The sequence below is a fragment of the Narcine bancroftii genome, chromosome 4 (assembly GCF_036971445.1).
Source record: "Narcine bancroftii isolate sNarBan1 chromosome 4, sNarBan1.hap1, whole genome shotgun sequence".
NCBI classification, from domain to species: Eukaryota; Metazoa; Chordata; class Chondrichthyes; order Torpediniformes; family Narcinidae; genus Narcine; species Narcine bancroftii.
In genome coordinates, this window is record NC_091472.1 from 125218002 (window position 1) to 125234340 (window position 16339).

Genomic DNA, 16339 nt, shown 5'->3' on the forward strand with positions numbered 1-16339 from the left:
GATGGATGTGAGTCTCGACTTCGGATGGAGCACGGTTGGGGACGACCTTCCTATGCCTGTAGCCTGAGCCGGCAGCCAGTTCGTGGAGGCGGCAGCCGTTTATGTCTGGACCCGGAGGTGAGATGCGAGAATGCCCGGGCACATTGCGGGCCTTGTGTAAAATTTTAGGCAAATCAACCCCTCTGACTTGCTTAACCAAAGAGTTCCCATATGCCCATGAAGAAGATATAATTAAGAAACCAAAGAACATTAAATAGTTCAGGTTCAAATGATCTTTATGAATCTTACAGGGGTAAAACACAAATGTATGCTGACACCATAATTGAGGTAAAAACACAATGCTGGAGAAACTCATCCCTTCATCGCCTGGATGAAGGGCCCAAGCCTGAAATGTTGGTTACTTTATCTTTATCTTTGCTATATAAAGTACACTGACCTGCTGAGATTCTCCATTATTGTGTTTTTACCAATTTTACAGTATTTTGGGGAGTGTAGTTTTTCATAGTTTTTATTCAATTTGCAAATAAACTTCAGGTGAGAGTATCATATCAGATTATAGAGTTTCTTCGAAATCAAGAGGTTCTTGCTTAGAATTCTTGCACTGCTTTATTGGAGCAGGCGAGGGGTCCAAGCAAGTTTTACAGGGAGTCATTTTCAGTGAAATGCACAGGCCTTTTGAAACTTTAACAAGGAGAGTTATAGCCATTACAATGGATTATTCTCATGAAGAGCCCTGTTACATTTTAGTACATTATAGATGGTAAAACAATGAAAACTGTTATAGTTGGCCAAGGGCTGACTTTATAAGTCTAATTCATCCTGGCTCACCCGAGGTAGGCAGGGGACCACGTCCTTAAAGAAAAAGATCCAGACATTTATTTTCACATCCAGTTCAATCTTAAACAACAGTTTATTTTGTTTGGTATTGAACTTCATTATTTTTGGGAGACTGAGGCAATTATGCCATCCAGTCTCTATGTTATATTTAGGAGCTGTATGAGACCTCACACAGAAAATCAAACACTCCCTCAGGGCAGTCCTCTTTTTGAGCAATCCAATGATTTAGATTACAGGATGTTCAAAAAAACACTGCAATCAATGACATCTGCATTTTGAAAATTACCATTGGCGTCAATTCATGAAGGCTCTTTGGAACTTCAAGCATGGGCACAGCCAGTTGCAATTGTAGGTGTGATTTTTAGGAGCACGGGATCTTTGTCTGATCCCAGGAAACTCACGAGGTTAGTTCAAGGCAGGAGCGTCTGTGGTAGAATGGGGAACCCTGTTGCCTGTGTGCATTGTTTCCAATCCTATCTCTCAGGGTGAAAGCTTGTACAACTATTCCAATAAAAAAAAGAGGCAGAAGCTGGAAATCTGAAATAAACACAAAGTTTTGGAAATTCTCAGTAGGACAGGCTGTATATGTGAAGAGAGAAACTGAGTTTACATTCCAGATCTGAAACCCTTTGACAAAACTGGGGAAAAAAGAGAAAATAATTTTGTTTCCAAGAGCAATAAAAGTGTGGGTGGGAACAAAAGGGAATATCTCTGATGGGGTGAGACTAAACGGGTTATATGGTAGTTATATGTTATTTATGGCAAGGCTGTGGGTCAGGCCACACTGCACACTAAAAGGGAGATGAAGCCTAAAATAACACCTGGATGGCAGGATGTTCTGTCATCGTTATCCTGACCAGCATTTTGTTTCTCATCCAAGTGCAGAATCTCCAGCACTTGGCATTTTTACACAGAAACTTCAGAATTATTCCGAAACAAATTAGCGTACTTACCTCCGGTGTGTTCCAATGTGGTTGTTTACATAGGGGCACTTTTACACATTCTTGCGTTGCGGAGTTTGTCGGAGGGGGAACATTAGGCTCATTTCTTATGGAGTGGCCGTGGTCAATTTACACTGCAGCTACTCCGTAAAATCATGTAGGGGTATGAGTGGAAAAAATTATGGGATGGAATTTGCATCATTAAATTCCATCCCAATGTTTTTACACTGACCGGAGCAGAAATTTTCCTGACATTTTCGAAGTTTGCAATTTCTGATAGAACTGGGCCCACAGCACCTCCTCGTTAGTTAGGAAGGTGCAGCAGTGCTTACACTTCCTAAGGAGGTTGAGGAGGGCAAGAATATAGCCCCCAATTGTGAGAACATTTTACAAGAGCATAATTGAGTGTCCTCTCTCTCTTGATGCATCACTGTGTGGTATAGTAGTGCAAAGTATTGGACCGGAAGTCAATACAAAGGATCATCAAAATGGACGAAAAGGCCACTGGGGTTCCCCTTCCTTTATTGAATATGTTTGTAGTGAGTGTTGCTTAAATAGAGCTCAAAGAATTGTTGAGGATCCTTTTCATCCAGCACACAGCATCTTTGACCCACTACCATCAAAGAAGAGGTACAGGAGTAACAAAATCAGGGCTGTCAGGCTGGGAAATAGCTTCTCACAGGCTGTGAGATTTTATTTTAATTAGACATGCAGCATGGTAACATTTCAGCCTACAAGTCCATGTTGCCCAATTTACCCTCAATCCCAGTATGTTTTTGAATGGTGGTCTTTAACCAGAATCTGAAAAGAGAAGGCAACTTATCAGGGAATGGAACTCTCCAGTGGAAGGGAGAAGATCAGAGTGGAATTGAATGGAGGGGAATGGTTTGTGATTGTGTGGATGTGACTGCAGTCTCGCTGACATTGCTAATTCTTTGAATGCTGAACCCAAGGTAAAGCACTTGCCTGTGGGGCCTTTCTTTTCAAAGGTAAAACTGTGGATTAACAAACGTCCTCCGAGAAAACCTACACAGTCACAGGGAGCACGTACAAACTCCCTACAGACAACGCAGAGTTAGAACCCTTGTCTCGTCCCGATCACTGGCGCTATAACGGCGTTGCGCTAACTTACCACCCTAGGATGAACAGTATCCTGTAAAAACAAACCAAAATTCTGGAGGAACTCAGCTGGTCTTTTCAGCATCTATAGGAGACAAAGATATATTGTCGATATTCCAGGCCTGAGACCTTCTTCAAGGAATAAGCCAGAAACAGGAAATCTCAGAAATCAGACAATGCTGGTTGGGGGAAGAATCTAGACCAACAAAAGGTGTGAAATGGATATGAAAAGGGATGAGGTTAAAAATTTATCACGTTTGTGCAAAAGGAGATGGAATAGAGAGACAAAGAAAGGGAAAGAAGGAGAGATAGTTTGACGAAAGTGATGTTAATGCCGTCTGGTTGGAGGGTGCCCAGTTGGAAGATGAGATGCTGTTTCACCAATTTATGAGTCGTCTCAGTTAGAACAATGCATGAGACCATGGACAGGTATGTCAGCAAGGGAATGGAATGGAGAAATGAAATGGTGACCTCTGGGAGATCTACACTATTGCGGCAGACAGAGCTGAGATGATCAACAAAGTGATCTCCCAGTCTGCGTTCAGTCTCTCCGAAATGTAGGAGACCACAACGGGAGCACCGGATGTAGTAGACGACCCCTGCAGAAATTTTGCCTCACTTGGAAGGACTGTTTGGGGCCCCGAATGATGGGGAGGGAGGAAGTATGGGTGCAAGTGGAGCATCTCCTGCATTCATAGGGGTAGGTCCCAAGGGGACGACTGGTGCGGAGGGAGGAGTGGACAAGGGAGTCACAGAAGGAGCAGTGCCTGCAGAAGGTGGAGAGGTGAAGAGAGGGGAATACGTGTTCCCCATTGCCTTTCCCTATCTCTGTCTCTCCATTCCACATCTCGTCCCTCCTCATATCCAATTCACACCTTTTGTTGGTCTAGATTCCTCCCCCAACCAGCATTGTCTGATTTCTGAGACTTTCTGAGATTTCCTGCTTCTAGCTTATTCCCTGAAGAAGGGCTCAGGCCTGAAACATCAACAATGTATCTTTGTCTCCTATAGATGCTGAAAAGACCGGCCGAGTTCCTCCAGCATCTTGGTGTGTTTACTACAATCACAGTGTCTACAGCATATCGTGTTTCACTCAGAACAGTATCCTGTAACTGGGTTAATCATCCCAAAATATTTATATATTTACTTTAAATAATATTGATATCTAACTATGATTATTATGTACTATGTGTGTATGTGTATTCACCGCGATCCGAAGAATCACTGTTTCGTAGAGTTGTATATGTACAGTCACATGATAAGAAATTTGAACTAGCCGGTGCTCACCTCGACGCAGACGACCCATGGTTTGGGTCAAGCCACCATCGAATTGGTAGATATCATTCCTGCCTGGGTTTTCATTAATAATCCCAACATTTTGGTTCCAGTGAGACCAGTTAACTTCATCCACCCTGCAAGAGATACAGACGGAGATGATGCCATTGTTATTGTAAAGGGCAATACACTAAAGATTTAATTTAAATCTGCCCGTAACATGTTTCTCCCCTTGTATCAGAATCAGAATTTATTGTCATGAACAAGTCATGAAATTCAGTGTTTTGTGGCAGCATCATGGCGTGAACATTCATATTATAACCATCTTACAACAACAGTACAAAGAATATAAAAATAAGAGTGGACGAAAGTAAGGCAGTGTCTTTGGTTCATTGATTATTCAGGAATCTGATGGCAGTGGGGAAGTTGTTGTCCTTGTGTTGCTGAGTGCTCATGTTTAGGCTCCTATACCTTTTCCCCAATGGTAGCAGAGTTAGAATAGAGGCTGCTTTTTTTAAGACACCGCCTCATGTAGATGTCCTCGATAGTGAAGCCTGGTGCCTGTGATGTTGCAGGTAGAATTAACAACCCTCTGCAGTTTTTTTCTTGTCCTAAGAATTGGTGCCTCCATACCAGACAGTGATACACCAGCCATAATGCTCTCCACTGTACACCTGTAGAATTTTCCAACTCTTCGGTGACATACCGAATCTTCTTCATAATTGCATTAATGTGGAGGCTCCAGGACAGATCCTCGGAGATGTTAGCACACAGAAATTTGAGGTTCTTGACCTTCTCCACTACTGAGCCCTTGATGAAGATTGGTTCATGTTCCCATGACTTCCTCCTGACGTCCACAATTATCTCCTTGGTTTTGCTAATGTTGAGTGCAAGGTTATTGGTAGAACACCACTCAAAGATCTGATCTATCTCACTCCTGAACGCTTCCCCATTGCCGTTTGTGATTCTGCCGACAACTGTGGTGCCATCAGCAAACTTTTAGATAGCATTGGAATTGTGCCTGGCCACACAGTCATGGCAATGGGCTAAGCCTGCATCCTTGGGGTGCGCCTGTATTGATAATCAGTGAGGTGGAGATGTTTCCAATTTGTACTGACTGTGGTCTTCCAATGAGGAAATCAAGGATCCGGTTGCAGAGTTGGGTACAGAGGTCTAGAGTTTGTAGCTTAATGACCAGCACTGATGAAATAAGGGTGCTGAAGGCTGAGCTGTAGTCGATGAAGAGCAGCCGTAGGTATGAATTGCTGTTTTTGAGGTGATCCACAGCTGAGTAGGGAGCCAGCGATATTGCATCTGCTATGGAGTGATTGTGACAATAGGCGAATTTCAGTGGGTCCAGACCTTTGCTTAGGTGTGTGTTAATTCTAGCCATGACCAACCTCTCAAAGCATTTCATCACAGTAGAAGTTAGTACTACTGAGCAGTAGTCATTGAGGCAGCTCAACTCCTCTTCTCGGTTACCAGGATGATTGATGCCCTTTTGAAGCAGGTGGGAACCTCTGACTACAGCAATGAGAGGTTGAAAATGTCCATGAAAACTTCAGCTATTTGGTTGGTGCAGATTTTCAGTACCTTGCTAGATATGTCATCAGGGCTTGATGTCTTGCGAGGGTTCACCCTCTTGAATGATATTCTGACATCACCCTCAGAGACGGTGCAGATTTTCAGTACCTTGCTAGATATGTCATCAGGGCTTGATGTCTTGCGAGGGTTCACCCTCTTGAATGATATTCTGACATCACCCTCAGAGACAGATATCACAGAGTCCTCAGCCTTTTCAGGGATTCTAGTTGACACTGTTTGGTTCTTCTTCTCAAAGCAGGCGTAGAAGTTGTTCAGCTCATCGGGTAATGAAGCATCACAGCCATCTATAGTGTTCACCCTCACTTTGTAGGCTGTAATGGCTTGCACTCCCTGCCATAGCTGGCATCTATCCGTCTCTGGCTTCCTCCAGAATTGCCACTTTGCTTCAGAAATGGCCTTCCGCAGGTCGTACCTGGTCACTGAGATGAGTAGTTTTCCATTGCCACCCTATGAACAAAGATGTGGTGCTACTGAAACAGATCCTCAAGTTAAAAACGTTTAAGTTTATTATCACAGTTACTGAGGCACAGGCAGGAAGTTCAGCTTGTCAATGAATACATAGCACAGCAGTAAAAACACAGAACAAAGTGCAGAGAGAGAACACTGCAATGGCCACATTATCTCACTAGCGGGAGGTTTTGTTCAGGTGTCTAATAACAGCAGGAAAATCAACTGCCTTGACCTTGGTGCTGTGTTCTCTTACTCGTGTGAATCATCTTCCTGACAAGTGGAGGGGGAAGAGAGTGTGGGCAGGATCAAACTTTTCATACGTTACCTTCTTTTCAAAGGCAAAAAGATGTTGTTTGGCATAGTTTTTTCGTATTCTCCTGACACAGTAGGCCATGTGGCCCATTAATATTATGCCAGGTCTCAGAACAATTCCATCACTCCCAACCATCAATCATTCCCAGTGACCTATTGTCTCATGTACCCAATAGCTCTCCTTATTTCTCAAGCCACCAAACTCACCATAAACAATTAAATCTACCATCACACCTTTAGGGTGCAGAAGAAAACACCTGGGAAAGTGAGGGAAACCCACGTGGTTACAGAAATTACATGCGCAATCTGCACAGTCACCAGCTGGAGTCAGGGCTGAACATGGATCAGAAGAGAGCGTGGAAAGGGAAGGCAATGCCCTCATGAATTACACACCTAAAGCACCATCGCCGGTCTGGTGTGCCATCAGAATTGATTCCCACAGTCACCATCTCTCCTGAGCGGAATGCTTTCCTCAGGAATATAGGGAATGATCTCTCAATGTCCAGGATTGTTGTTGCCCACTGTCAAGAATAAATAACAAGGTATTATTTTAGAGTTATAGGGTTCTACAGCAAGGAAACACACCCTTTGGCCCAACCAGGCTAGTCAGGTTTGCCTACATTCAACCCACATCCCTCTAAACCAGCAGTTTTCAAACTTTTTCTTTCCACTCACACAACACCTTAAACAATTCCTCTGCTATAGGTGCTCAGTGATTAGTAAGGGATTACTGAAAAAGTTTGAAAACCACTGCTCTAAACCTTTCCTATCACCACCTGTCTAAATGTCTTTTGAACACTACAATTGTCCCCGTTTCTACCTCTGGTACCTCATTCCATATACCCACCACCCTCTCTGTCAAAAAGGTGCCCTTCGATCCCTTCTATATACTTACCCCTTACCTTTTAATGATCATTTTATTTTCAGATTTAATAAGGTGAATGAACACAATTATGCTGTTTATCTTCCCTTCATCTCTTTCCTTCACTTCCCTACGGCCCTTTATCGTCACCGTTACTCTCTCCTCCTCCACATCACATTCTCTTTCCTCTCTACCTCCATCTCTCTCTCTCTCTCTCTCTCTTACTCTCTTCCTCCTCCTTTAATTCTTCCTTCTTTTCACTTTCTGTTTTTGCTCTTGGTTCAGCTTTGTCGTTTCCATTTCTTTAAATGTGATGGAAAGGGAGATGGGAAGGAATGCAAAAAAAGCACAGGAAATCCAGACACGGGTGTAAGCCCACTAACCGAAATGTCAGAAGACTTCTGACACTCGAAATAAACCCTGCTGAAAACTCAGGAACATTGTTTCAACCAAACCTATCTCTGCCCTTTGAAGAGTTGGGATCAGTTGCTTCTCCTGCTGGGTGTTTTTAGTCAGACTCCCTGGTACAGCTTGGAAACAGGTCCCTCAACCCACCTAGGCTATGCCATCCCATTCATAAAGATACTTAACCAATGTTTCAGGCTCCTCAAGGTATGAGCAAAATATAGGCGGGTGCCCTATTCCAAAAATGGCAGCGATACCGCTGGTGCAAACCTGCCGAGAGCGAGGAGCACTTGTACGGGGTTCAATCACCCAGTCCAACTGCCGTCAGCTCCATACGAGCTTTAAACGGCCTGTTAAAGGAGCTGTCAGTGGTTTTATTTAAAATCCAGCAACCCCGGGGTGTGCGCCCAAGATGGCGACGACTATGGCCGGCAGCAGTCACGAGGGGTTGCAAGGTCCAGGAAGTGAAGGACTGGCACAGGGCACCATAAAACAGGGAGACTACCACCCACCCCCGCCTTCTGAGAAAGGGAAGCAGAAGAGCTTACCCAGAGGATGGTGATCATGGCACAAGACCATTGAGGGGTTCTGCCGCTGAGGAATGCACAGGCAGCAGCCGGCTGTTGGTTCAGATCTAGAGCTTGGACTGGACTCCGTGCGGCTGCAGGAGCACTGAAGGCAAATCCACGGACATTCAGTGACTCTAGGGGGAGCTCTCTTTTGCTTCTCTTTCTCTGAATGTAAGAGGTGCTACAGACAATTTCTGCCAATGGTGAATTTGTCTGCCTTACAGCAGGCAAAAGGCAATTTCGTGTAATATGACACTGTTTTATTACATAACAAATTAATTGAATCTTGTATCTTTATTCTTGTCTTTGCTCTATAAATTACACTGTTTGACCTGCTGAGTTTCTCCAGCTTTGTTTTTACCTCAATCACAGTATCTGCAGACTTTTATGTTTTACTGCCATCCCGATCATGCTTCATCTATACTAATGCCATATTTTATCCTCCCCACGTTCCCATCAACTGTCTCCAGATCCTACCACTCCCTACACTCGCCCATTGACTTCCCAACCTGCATACATCTTGGATGAGGGTCACCTAGAAGAAACCCATGTGGTCACAGGGAGAGGGTACAAACACCACACAGCCAGGACCTGAGGTCAGGTGTGAAACTGGACAACCGGACCTATGAGGGAGCATCTCCACCAGCTATGCCACAGTGCCACCCATCTTGATCCATCAGAAGGTTAGATAGCTAATAGTTTTAAAAAGTACAAGTTAAATAGATCAACATTTGAAGGAGAATTCTTCAAGGAAATGTTGGACATGGTCAATGAGGAGTTGCTGTGTGGTGGTGCATGCAGAGACTCAGGAAATGAAATCGAGTGGGCATTATAACAATGGGAGCATCAGATGCAGTAGATGACACATGCAGATTCTGTGTTTGGGCCCTGAATAGTGGTGAGGGAGGAGGTTTAAGTGCACGTGAAGCACTTCTTGCAGTCAAACGTGCAATTACCAAAGGGGTGATTGGTGGGAATGGATACAAGGTTAAAGCAATTTGGGAATAAAAGTACAATAAACAGGTACACAGAGTGGTGATGCCATAGTTGTCCTTCTAAGCTTAGTGGTGCAGGCAGACTAGACTGGATAAATGAGGCAAGATTTGGGATGAAGTGATGAGGGAACAAGTTGAGAATAAAATGTGATTGGGTTAATCTTCTCACATGCATGCAGATGTTGCTTGGGTGAAAATGTCTTGCTGTAAAGTTCTATCACCAGGAGTATTCAGATGTAGACATTCAAATGCACTGATTTCCCACTCCAACCTACCTGAAGCCTCCAGATTTGTTTGCTCTTCTTGGAGACCTGGCCCACAGTTTCACCCATCAAGGCAATTAACATGTTCAGCAGAAGTACAAAGGTCAGGATAATGTAGGAGACCAGGAGGATGACGAAAACAATGGGATACTTGGCACTGTTGATGACATCCAGGTCACCCATGCCAATGGTAAGCCGAAAGAGCTCCAACAGGAACTTGCTGAACGACAAGTTATCCCGACAGATGGGATAGGTTGAACTGGTACAGTTTGGCGAATCTGAAGTTATGTCACAAGTCTGAAGTGAAATATCGTCACGAGGACAAGTCATCAACAGCGAGACCAGGGCTGAAATAGAATTTGTAAACCATTACCATTTCTAACATTTTCTCTGAAATAGCAAAGAAATACAAAACTGGTCTGCAGTTAAAGAAAAACTATTTTTGAAGCATCTTTCATTAAGAGCTCAGATCGTCTATATTTTCTCTTACATAGAACAGTAGAGCACAGGAACAGGCCCTTTGGCCCATGTGTCTCCGCTGACCACGATGCCCAAATCAGTTGAAAATTCTGCTGATAGATACTTGTCTATCCCCTTCTTTTTCATGTGTCTATCTAGAAGAAAGTATTGCATCTGCTTCCACCATTACTCCTGGCAGCACTCTGTGTAAAATATTTACCCCTCATATCTCATGTAAACTTCCTCCACCTCGCCTAAAAAGCAAATGTGTGAGGCTTTTGCCCACGGGAAAAGATTCTGACTATCCACTCTACCAATGCCTTTCGTGATTTTGTAAAGCTCTATGTATCCCTCTTATACGTGTGTATATGTGTTAGTTTGCAACAGTGGATCTGGAAGAACAAAGATCCTGCACTCTCGCAGTCCCAGTTATTCTGTATCACTAGAGCCTGTGCAAGATCATCCAGAGTGTTCATCCTTACAGTAACCTCCAGATATCTCCTCAATGCCACAGTTCATGTTGGGAACTTACTGTGCATGAGTCATGAGCACAGAACTATACCTTGACAGGGACCTTAATAGTCCAGGTGAGAGTATTCTTGCCCTGAAATTCAGCAATATTAAACACATTCTGGTGTTGGAACCGAATTTCTTTGTGTCTTACAAAGGGGATGAATTTTTTAAATTATATCCGCCACTTCCATCCTCACCCCAACCCCTTTTCCCCAGTATAAAAGTGCTTCATTATTACAAACCTGATGTGAAACCAATCATGAACAGCACATAGACAAGAAGGAATCGGAAAAGGTCTTTAACCAGAATCTGAAAAGAGAAGGCAACTTATCAGGGAATGGAACTCTCCAGTGGAAGGGAGAAGATCAGAGTGGAATTGAATGGAGGGGAATGGTTTGTGATTATGTGGATGTGACTGCAGTCTCGCTGACATTGCTAATTCTTTGAATGCTGAACCCAAGGTAAAGCACTTGCCTGCGGGGGCCTTTCTTTTCAAAGGTAAAACTGTGGATTTACAAACGTCCTCCGAGCATAACTTTGATCTGCATTGTGGGCACATCAATTCTGTGGCAGGTAATCAAAGCAGCACTAGCAACTCAAGTTCTTCACCACGTTTGAACACAGAGCTGCTGGAAATGCTAAAGAGATTAGCTCTCGAGGAAGAGCAGAGTTCATGCTTCAGGGTGATGTTTGGAAGGGAGAACTCTATTTCTCTCTCCACAGATGCCATTGATCTGCTGAACTTGATCTGCTTGTGTTTGAAGTTATATTTCCAGCAGTATTTTGCTTTAATCAATTTATTTATCCTTGCTTGATTTGGACTTACAAAGACCACATTTTCAAATTCAGCTTTTACCCCTGAAATGTAATAAAGCTGCCATTCCATGAGGTGTATCAGAAGGTTAATCTGAGACCTCACAGCTGACTGATAAGGTTCTTCCTATGTTAATGATGTACGGAATGTCTTATTTAGTTTATGTATGTCTTATTGAATTGTCCCCTTTTTGTTTGAATAAGTTCATTATTAAAATCAATAAAAATATTTTAAAATGATAAGGTTCTTCCAAAAGCCATGCAGCTTTCTGCTGATCTGTTCTTCTCCAACCCTCTGCCTACATCACTTTCAGTAATACTGTAATGATGTAAAAAGCAGCAGTTATATCAGATATGCATCCAATTTCCACTGCTCTGTTTCTGGGTCGCCTGCCTTCCTCTGCAAATGAGAAATATTTAAATAATCTTTTCCACTCTGAGGCACTGGAAGGATTAGGGGTCCCTCCAGGGAGTAATGAAGTGAGGACGAATATTAATTTCAGGGGAAAGGGTTCTAACCTATGAGGAGAACCAAGGAACAGGAGTTGTCCATTCATTCCCTTGAGGCTGTTGGGTGATTTCTCCCAATTCCATGTACCCACCTTGGGTACATTCTTTAACACCAAATTCCATCAGTTTCAACATTTTTAATTGCCCTCCTCCCACCACCCTCTCCCAAATTTTTCCCACTTAAAACAAAAGTGATTCTTTCACCTGACTCAGCCAGTCGGCTTGAAGAGCCTGTTCGGTGCTGTAGACATGACTCTAGAACTTTAACCCTTTGAGCTGAGAAGAACTTTCCTTAACTTTTTCTTTCAGACATACAGCACAGTATCAGGCCCTTGCAGCCCACGAGCCCGTGCCACCTAAATACCCCAATTAACCTCCACTCCCATCCATTTTGGAGGGAAACCAGAGCAAGTATTAGTTCTGAGATCATGATTCTTTGTTCTAGACTGTGAAGAAGATGGTTTTGTTTTCACTGAATAAAATGGGATCCTCGGATGATGAAATATAATGACTGAACGATGGGACAATAATCAGTGAGTTAGATGTAAGACGGGTCAGAGGGTAATAGACTGATGAAATCTAGAAGCCAATGAAGTTAGCAGAGGGGGTACGTGCAAGAGGAATCAAGGTGTCTTTGCGGAAGACATGTGGTTCGAGTTCCAATGAACCAAAAAAGATAGGCTTGACGACTTTAATGATCTTTTTCCTGGGAGTGTACATGTTCCAAAATTCAGTAGCTCACTACACCCACCTTCTGTATCATAATGCTGTAGGTCCCCGTGAGCTTCAGACCCCTGGTGAAGTACAGTGTGTTTATCCAGCCTAAGACCAGAGCAAACACCATTACAGCAAGATAGGACTCCTCACCAGCCAAGTACAGTCCCGCCGACACCAACACCAGGATGGAATAAATAAAACTGCAACACAGGAGCACCACAGTGGCTTGGTCAAGAGAAGATGACATAAAACTGCAACTCCACCACTAGACTGGTTCAACTCCTCAGAACCTCTCAGTCGCGGAGGAGTGAGATGAGACTTCAGCAATTCTCCCATTTCTGCACTGTATTACAGCAGACAAAATTGCAACATTTCCCACCCCGCCCCCCCACCCCCACAAACCCTGATATTTAACTCTGAAAACCCAAACAGTTCTGCAGGTATTAATTGTCCTTGTGAGATGCTTGAATTTTCACAACCTAGTATCCTCAAAGGTGGGACAACAAATCAAGTGCCAATTTTATAACATCAGCATAGGAAATATACATTAACAAGATTATGAGCTTCAAGGCACCTTCTTGATTTCAAGTCATGGCCGTTCGTGGTTTAGTGCACCCTCTCAACTAACAGTTCCAGTAAAGGGTGTCCATCAGTATTGTTTGTTGATTGCTGGTACCCAGAATTATCCATTGGTGGATGTGATTAATGAGTAGAGGAGGCAAGCCACCCAACATTTCATTCCACTCTCCCCCTGCATGGCTGCTTTCCCAGGGTTTTGACCATGAAGATCACTGGTGAACACACATGCAGGTGATGGAGAAGAAGCCTTTGCCACTATGAGTCCTCGATGGCCAGCAAAAGGGGTGGCAGTGAGAGATTGAGTAAATCTAAGATGGTTCAAGCTCAGGCTGGTGATGCTTGGGCCATCGGTTACATGTTAGGGTTTTATGGAAGTCATCTTTTTCCTGCCCCTCTCCCCAAGTCTTTCCCTCCTCACAGGCCTGTCCCTAGACTCGCATCACTCCCAGTATAGTCCATCAAGCTGACCCGCCTCGTGTGAATTATCCCATGGGTCGAGTCAGCAGAGAGATGCCAGTTAAGGAGAAGGCGTAAAGCCTGGACTGTAAATCTTCCAAGGTGTGTTATAAGTCTTTTAGCTCTTTTGAGAGGCATTACATAAATGGAGTTGGGTTTTTTGTACAGACTGCATATTTTTAAGGTCCCCCGTGTTACAAATTTCCAAAACTATTTGCATCCCAACCCTTTCTCTTTCAATTCCCTGAATATCTTGTCCTCCCAGTAAATGGTTTCTTGCAATTATCATGTCCAGAGCAATGCTTTGCATCAATAAATTCAGTTAGACGTAACATTACACAAATCCTTTGAAGAACTTTTATGCTTCTGAATGGATTCACTCTCCTTAACCTTTCCTTCTGCAAATGCTTTAATGTGTTGCATCTGAAGCTAGGTTTTCTGCTACACAGATTTGAATCCTTTCGACTTCTGACTGGTATCTCTGAATGACTGCGAAGGAAATTATATAGCCCACTTTCAGCATTACATTATTCCCTCCAGGAGCTGCTGTTGAATTTCAGGCATCAATTACAACTCAAGTGAATTACAGAAACTGATAGCAAAGAAAGTGGCCATTTGGCCCATCATTACAATGGCAGCCTCTACCAACACTAGACTCTAATGGAGAGAGCATCGTAATGGATATCAAGAATGTAAATGTAAGACATTGTCTTACCTTCTGGTGTAATTAATAGTCTTCGAGCAAAGGGAACACTTTCTAATCTGAATCTAGGCAACTTTTAAGGAAACAGAGAAGTTCTTACTAAAGCAACTGGAAAGATCCATCAATGAACATGGAATTCACTCCCGGACATTTCTTCAGGAATAAATCCTTGACCTTTGGAAGAAAAGGAAAAGGTTAAATTTGTTTTTCCTTCATTGAGCTGCCATATTCTAACTATTTGTTAGCCTGTGTTTGTCCTCCTTCCCTTCCTCTCTCTCTTCTTTTCCCCTCTCTCCACCATTTTATTCAGACATCTACCTGTTTTCCCATATTCCCGATGAAGGCCTCAGGCTTGAAACATTGTCTGCTTTTTACTTCCAATGGATGCCGCATGACCTGCTGAGTTTCTCCAGCACAAGACCCCAGCATCGGTAGATTTTCTTGTTCTGTGTTTTATCAGATATCGCCATACCGCAATTTTTATCCAAATATTGATGGCCCTGTTCTATAACTAACGCAGTGGCAGAGCAAGAAGAGCAACCTGGGGTGGGTGGGGGGGAACAAGAGGGGCAAAGGATGATTCTTCTTCAGATTTTCATTCATTCTGACCCCACCTTGCACTGAGAGCATAGAGCAAAACCTCTGTGGTCAGACTGACCCGTTGCTATCTGGGAAGACACTGCCTTCCTTGTGTCACCTGCTTTGATATGCGATCCAATTAAAGTGGAAGGAAAAAACCAAAAAGAAATGCTGTGTGGCCTGCTGACTTTCTTCAAGATTTTTGGGCATTGCAAAGTAATTTCAACACTTGACATTCAATTGCAGCAGTGTTAGATCTAAATCAAATTACCAAAATTTCCTATCTACTGTGGTGGTCACTGCCTGTGCAAAACCCCAGCAGTATCTGAGAGGGCATTATTCTCCCTCCCTGAGGCTTGTTCACATGGGGACCTACAACAGAAGGTAGCTAGAGCAATGGTGCTGTGCTGCAGTCTATCTGGAGCTGGGTATTAGGCTTGGGATCTTGAATCACAGATGCAAGATAAAGCCTAGCAATAGCCATAAAGGCAACTGTGCCATACTCTGCATGCCTTAGCAGAGCTTTCTTAATGGGCTAGTAATCCCACATTCGTCCTGACTTGATGCTGGTGAAGACAGAGTTGAAATTGTTGCCAGGAAATTACAGCCTTGGGTACCTGAAAGATCCAACCCTGACCAGAACCTGAAGCAGGGGCATAGACAGGTTCTAACATTTTGGGGAGCGAGCACACATGCCAGATGATGAGTCAGTGGTTGAATGGTGGGCCGCACTGATTTTTTGGTGGCATTGGAGCAGAGAGGGGGCGGCAGCGGTGGTGTCAGAGCGGGATTGGGGTTGGCGGGGGGGTGGCAACAGCCACTCCTCTTGTACCTTCCTAGCTACACCACTGATCTGAAATCAGTTTACATGCAGAAAATATCTATGGACCAGATAGCTGAATGTTGGCAGGACCTGGGGCAATAGAAGTCACCAATGTACAAGAGGGAAGAAATTGAAAGGGCCAACTTGTCACTCTTCTTTCCATCTTTTCAACTTTGGACAGCTTTTTATAAATCAATGAGCTTCACATCACTAATCTACACTCTACCAAAACAAATAATTTTACACATTTAAAATGTATTAAATTGTTTCAATGAATATTATGAGAAACATAACGGTTTTTTTCCAGTTTCTAACTTACTTCATGATGTTCAATGTTAGGTGTTTCATGGACGAAAGGTGTGTAGTATATTTATAAATGTATATTTTCAAAGTTGTAAAAATATTTCATTTCCTTCTGTTGACAGGAAATTGTTCTGTTTTCCCAGCTCCAAGGAAATTCCTAACTGGGAACCTTCAAAACTGGGAGTATCCCAAATCTTTGCTACATTCGATAACCTTAGTTAAAATGAGCACAGGGGTCTCCTGGATTAGTC

General features: G+C 43.4%; 1 protein-coding gene across 1 annotated transcript in view; it reads right to left on the bottom strand.

The window, feature by feature from the left end:
• trpv4 (transient receptor potential cation channel, subfamily V, member 4) overlaps window positions 1-16339 on the bottom strand; it is a 79341-nt gene that overhangs the window by 3571 nt on the left and 59431 nt on the right. The window contains exons 9-14 of the mRNA XM_069932731.1: window positions 14484-14557; window positions 12680-12845; window positions 10848-10914; window positions 9646-9980; window positions 6933-7060; window positions 4185-4309 (exon numbers count right to left, since the gene is read on the bottom strand). Coding sequence (XP_069788832.1) covers window positions 4185-4309; window positions 6933-7060; window positions 9646-9980; window positions 10848-10914; window positions 12680-12845; window positions 14484-14557 — 895 coding nt within the window. The remainder of the gene's footprint in view (window positions 1-4184; window positions 4310-6932; window positions 7061-9645; window positions 9981-10847; window positions 10915-12679; window positions 12846-14483; window positions 14558-16339) is intronic.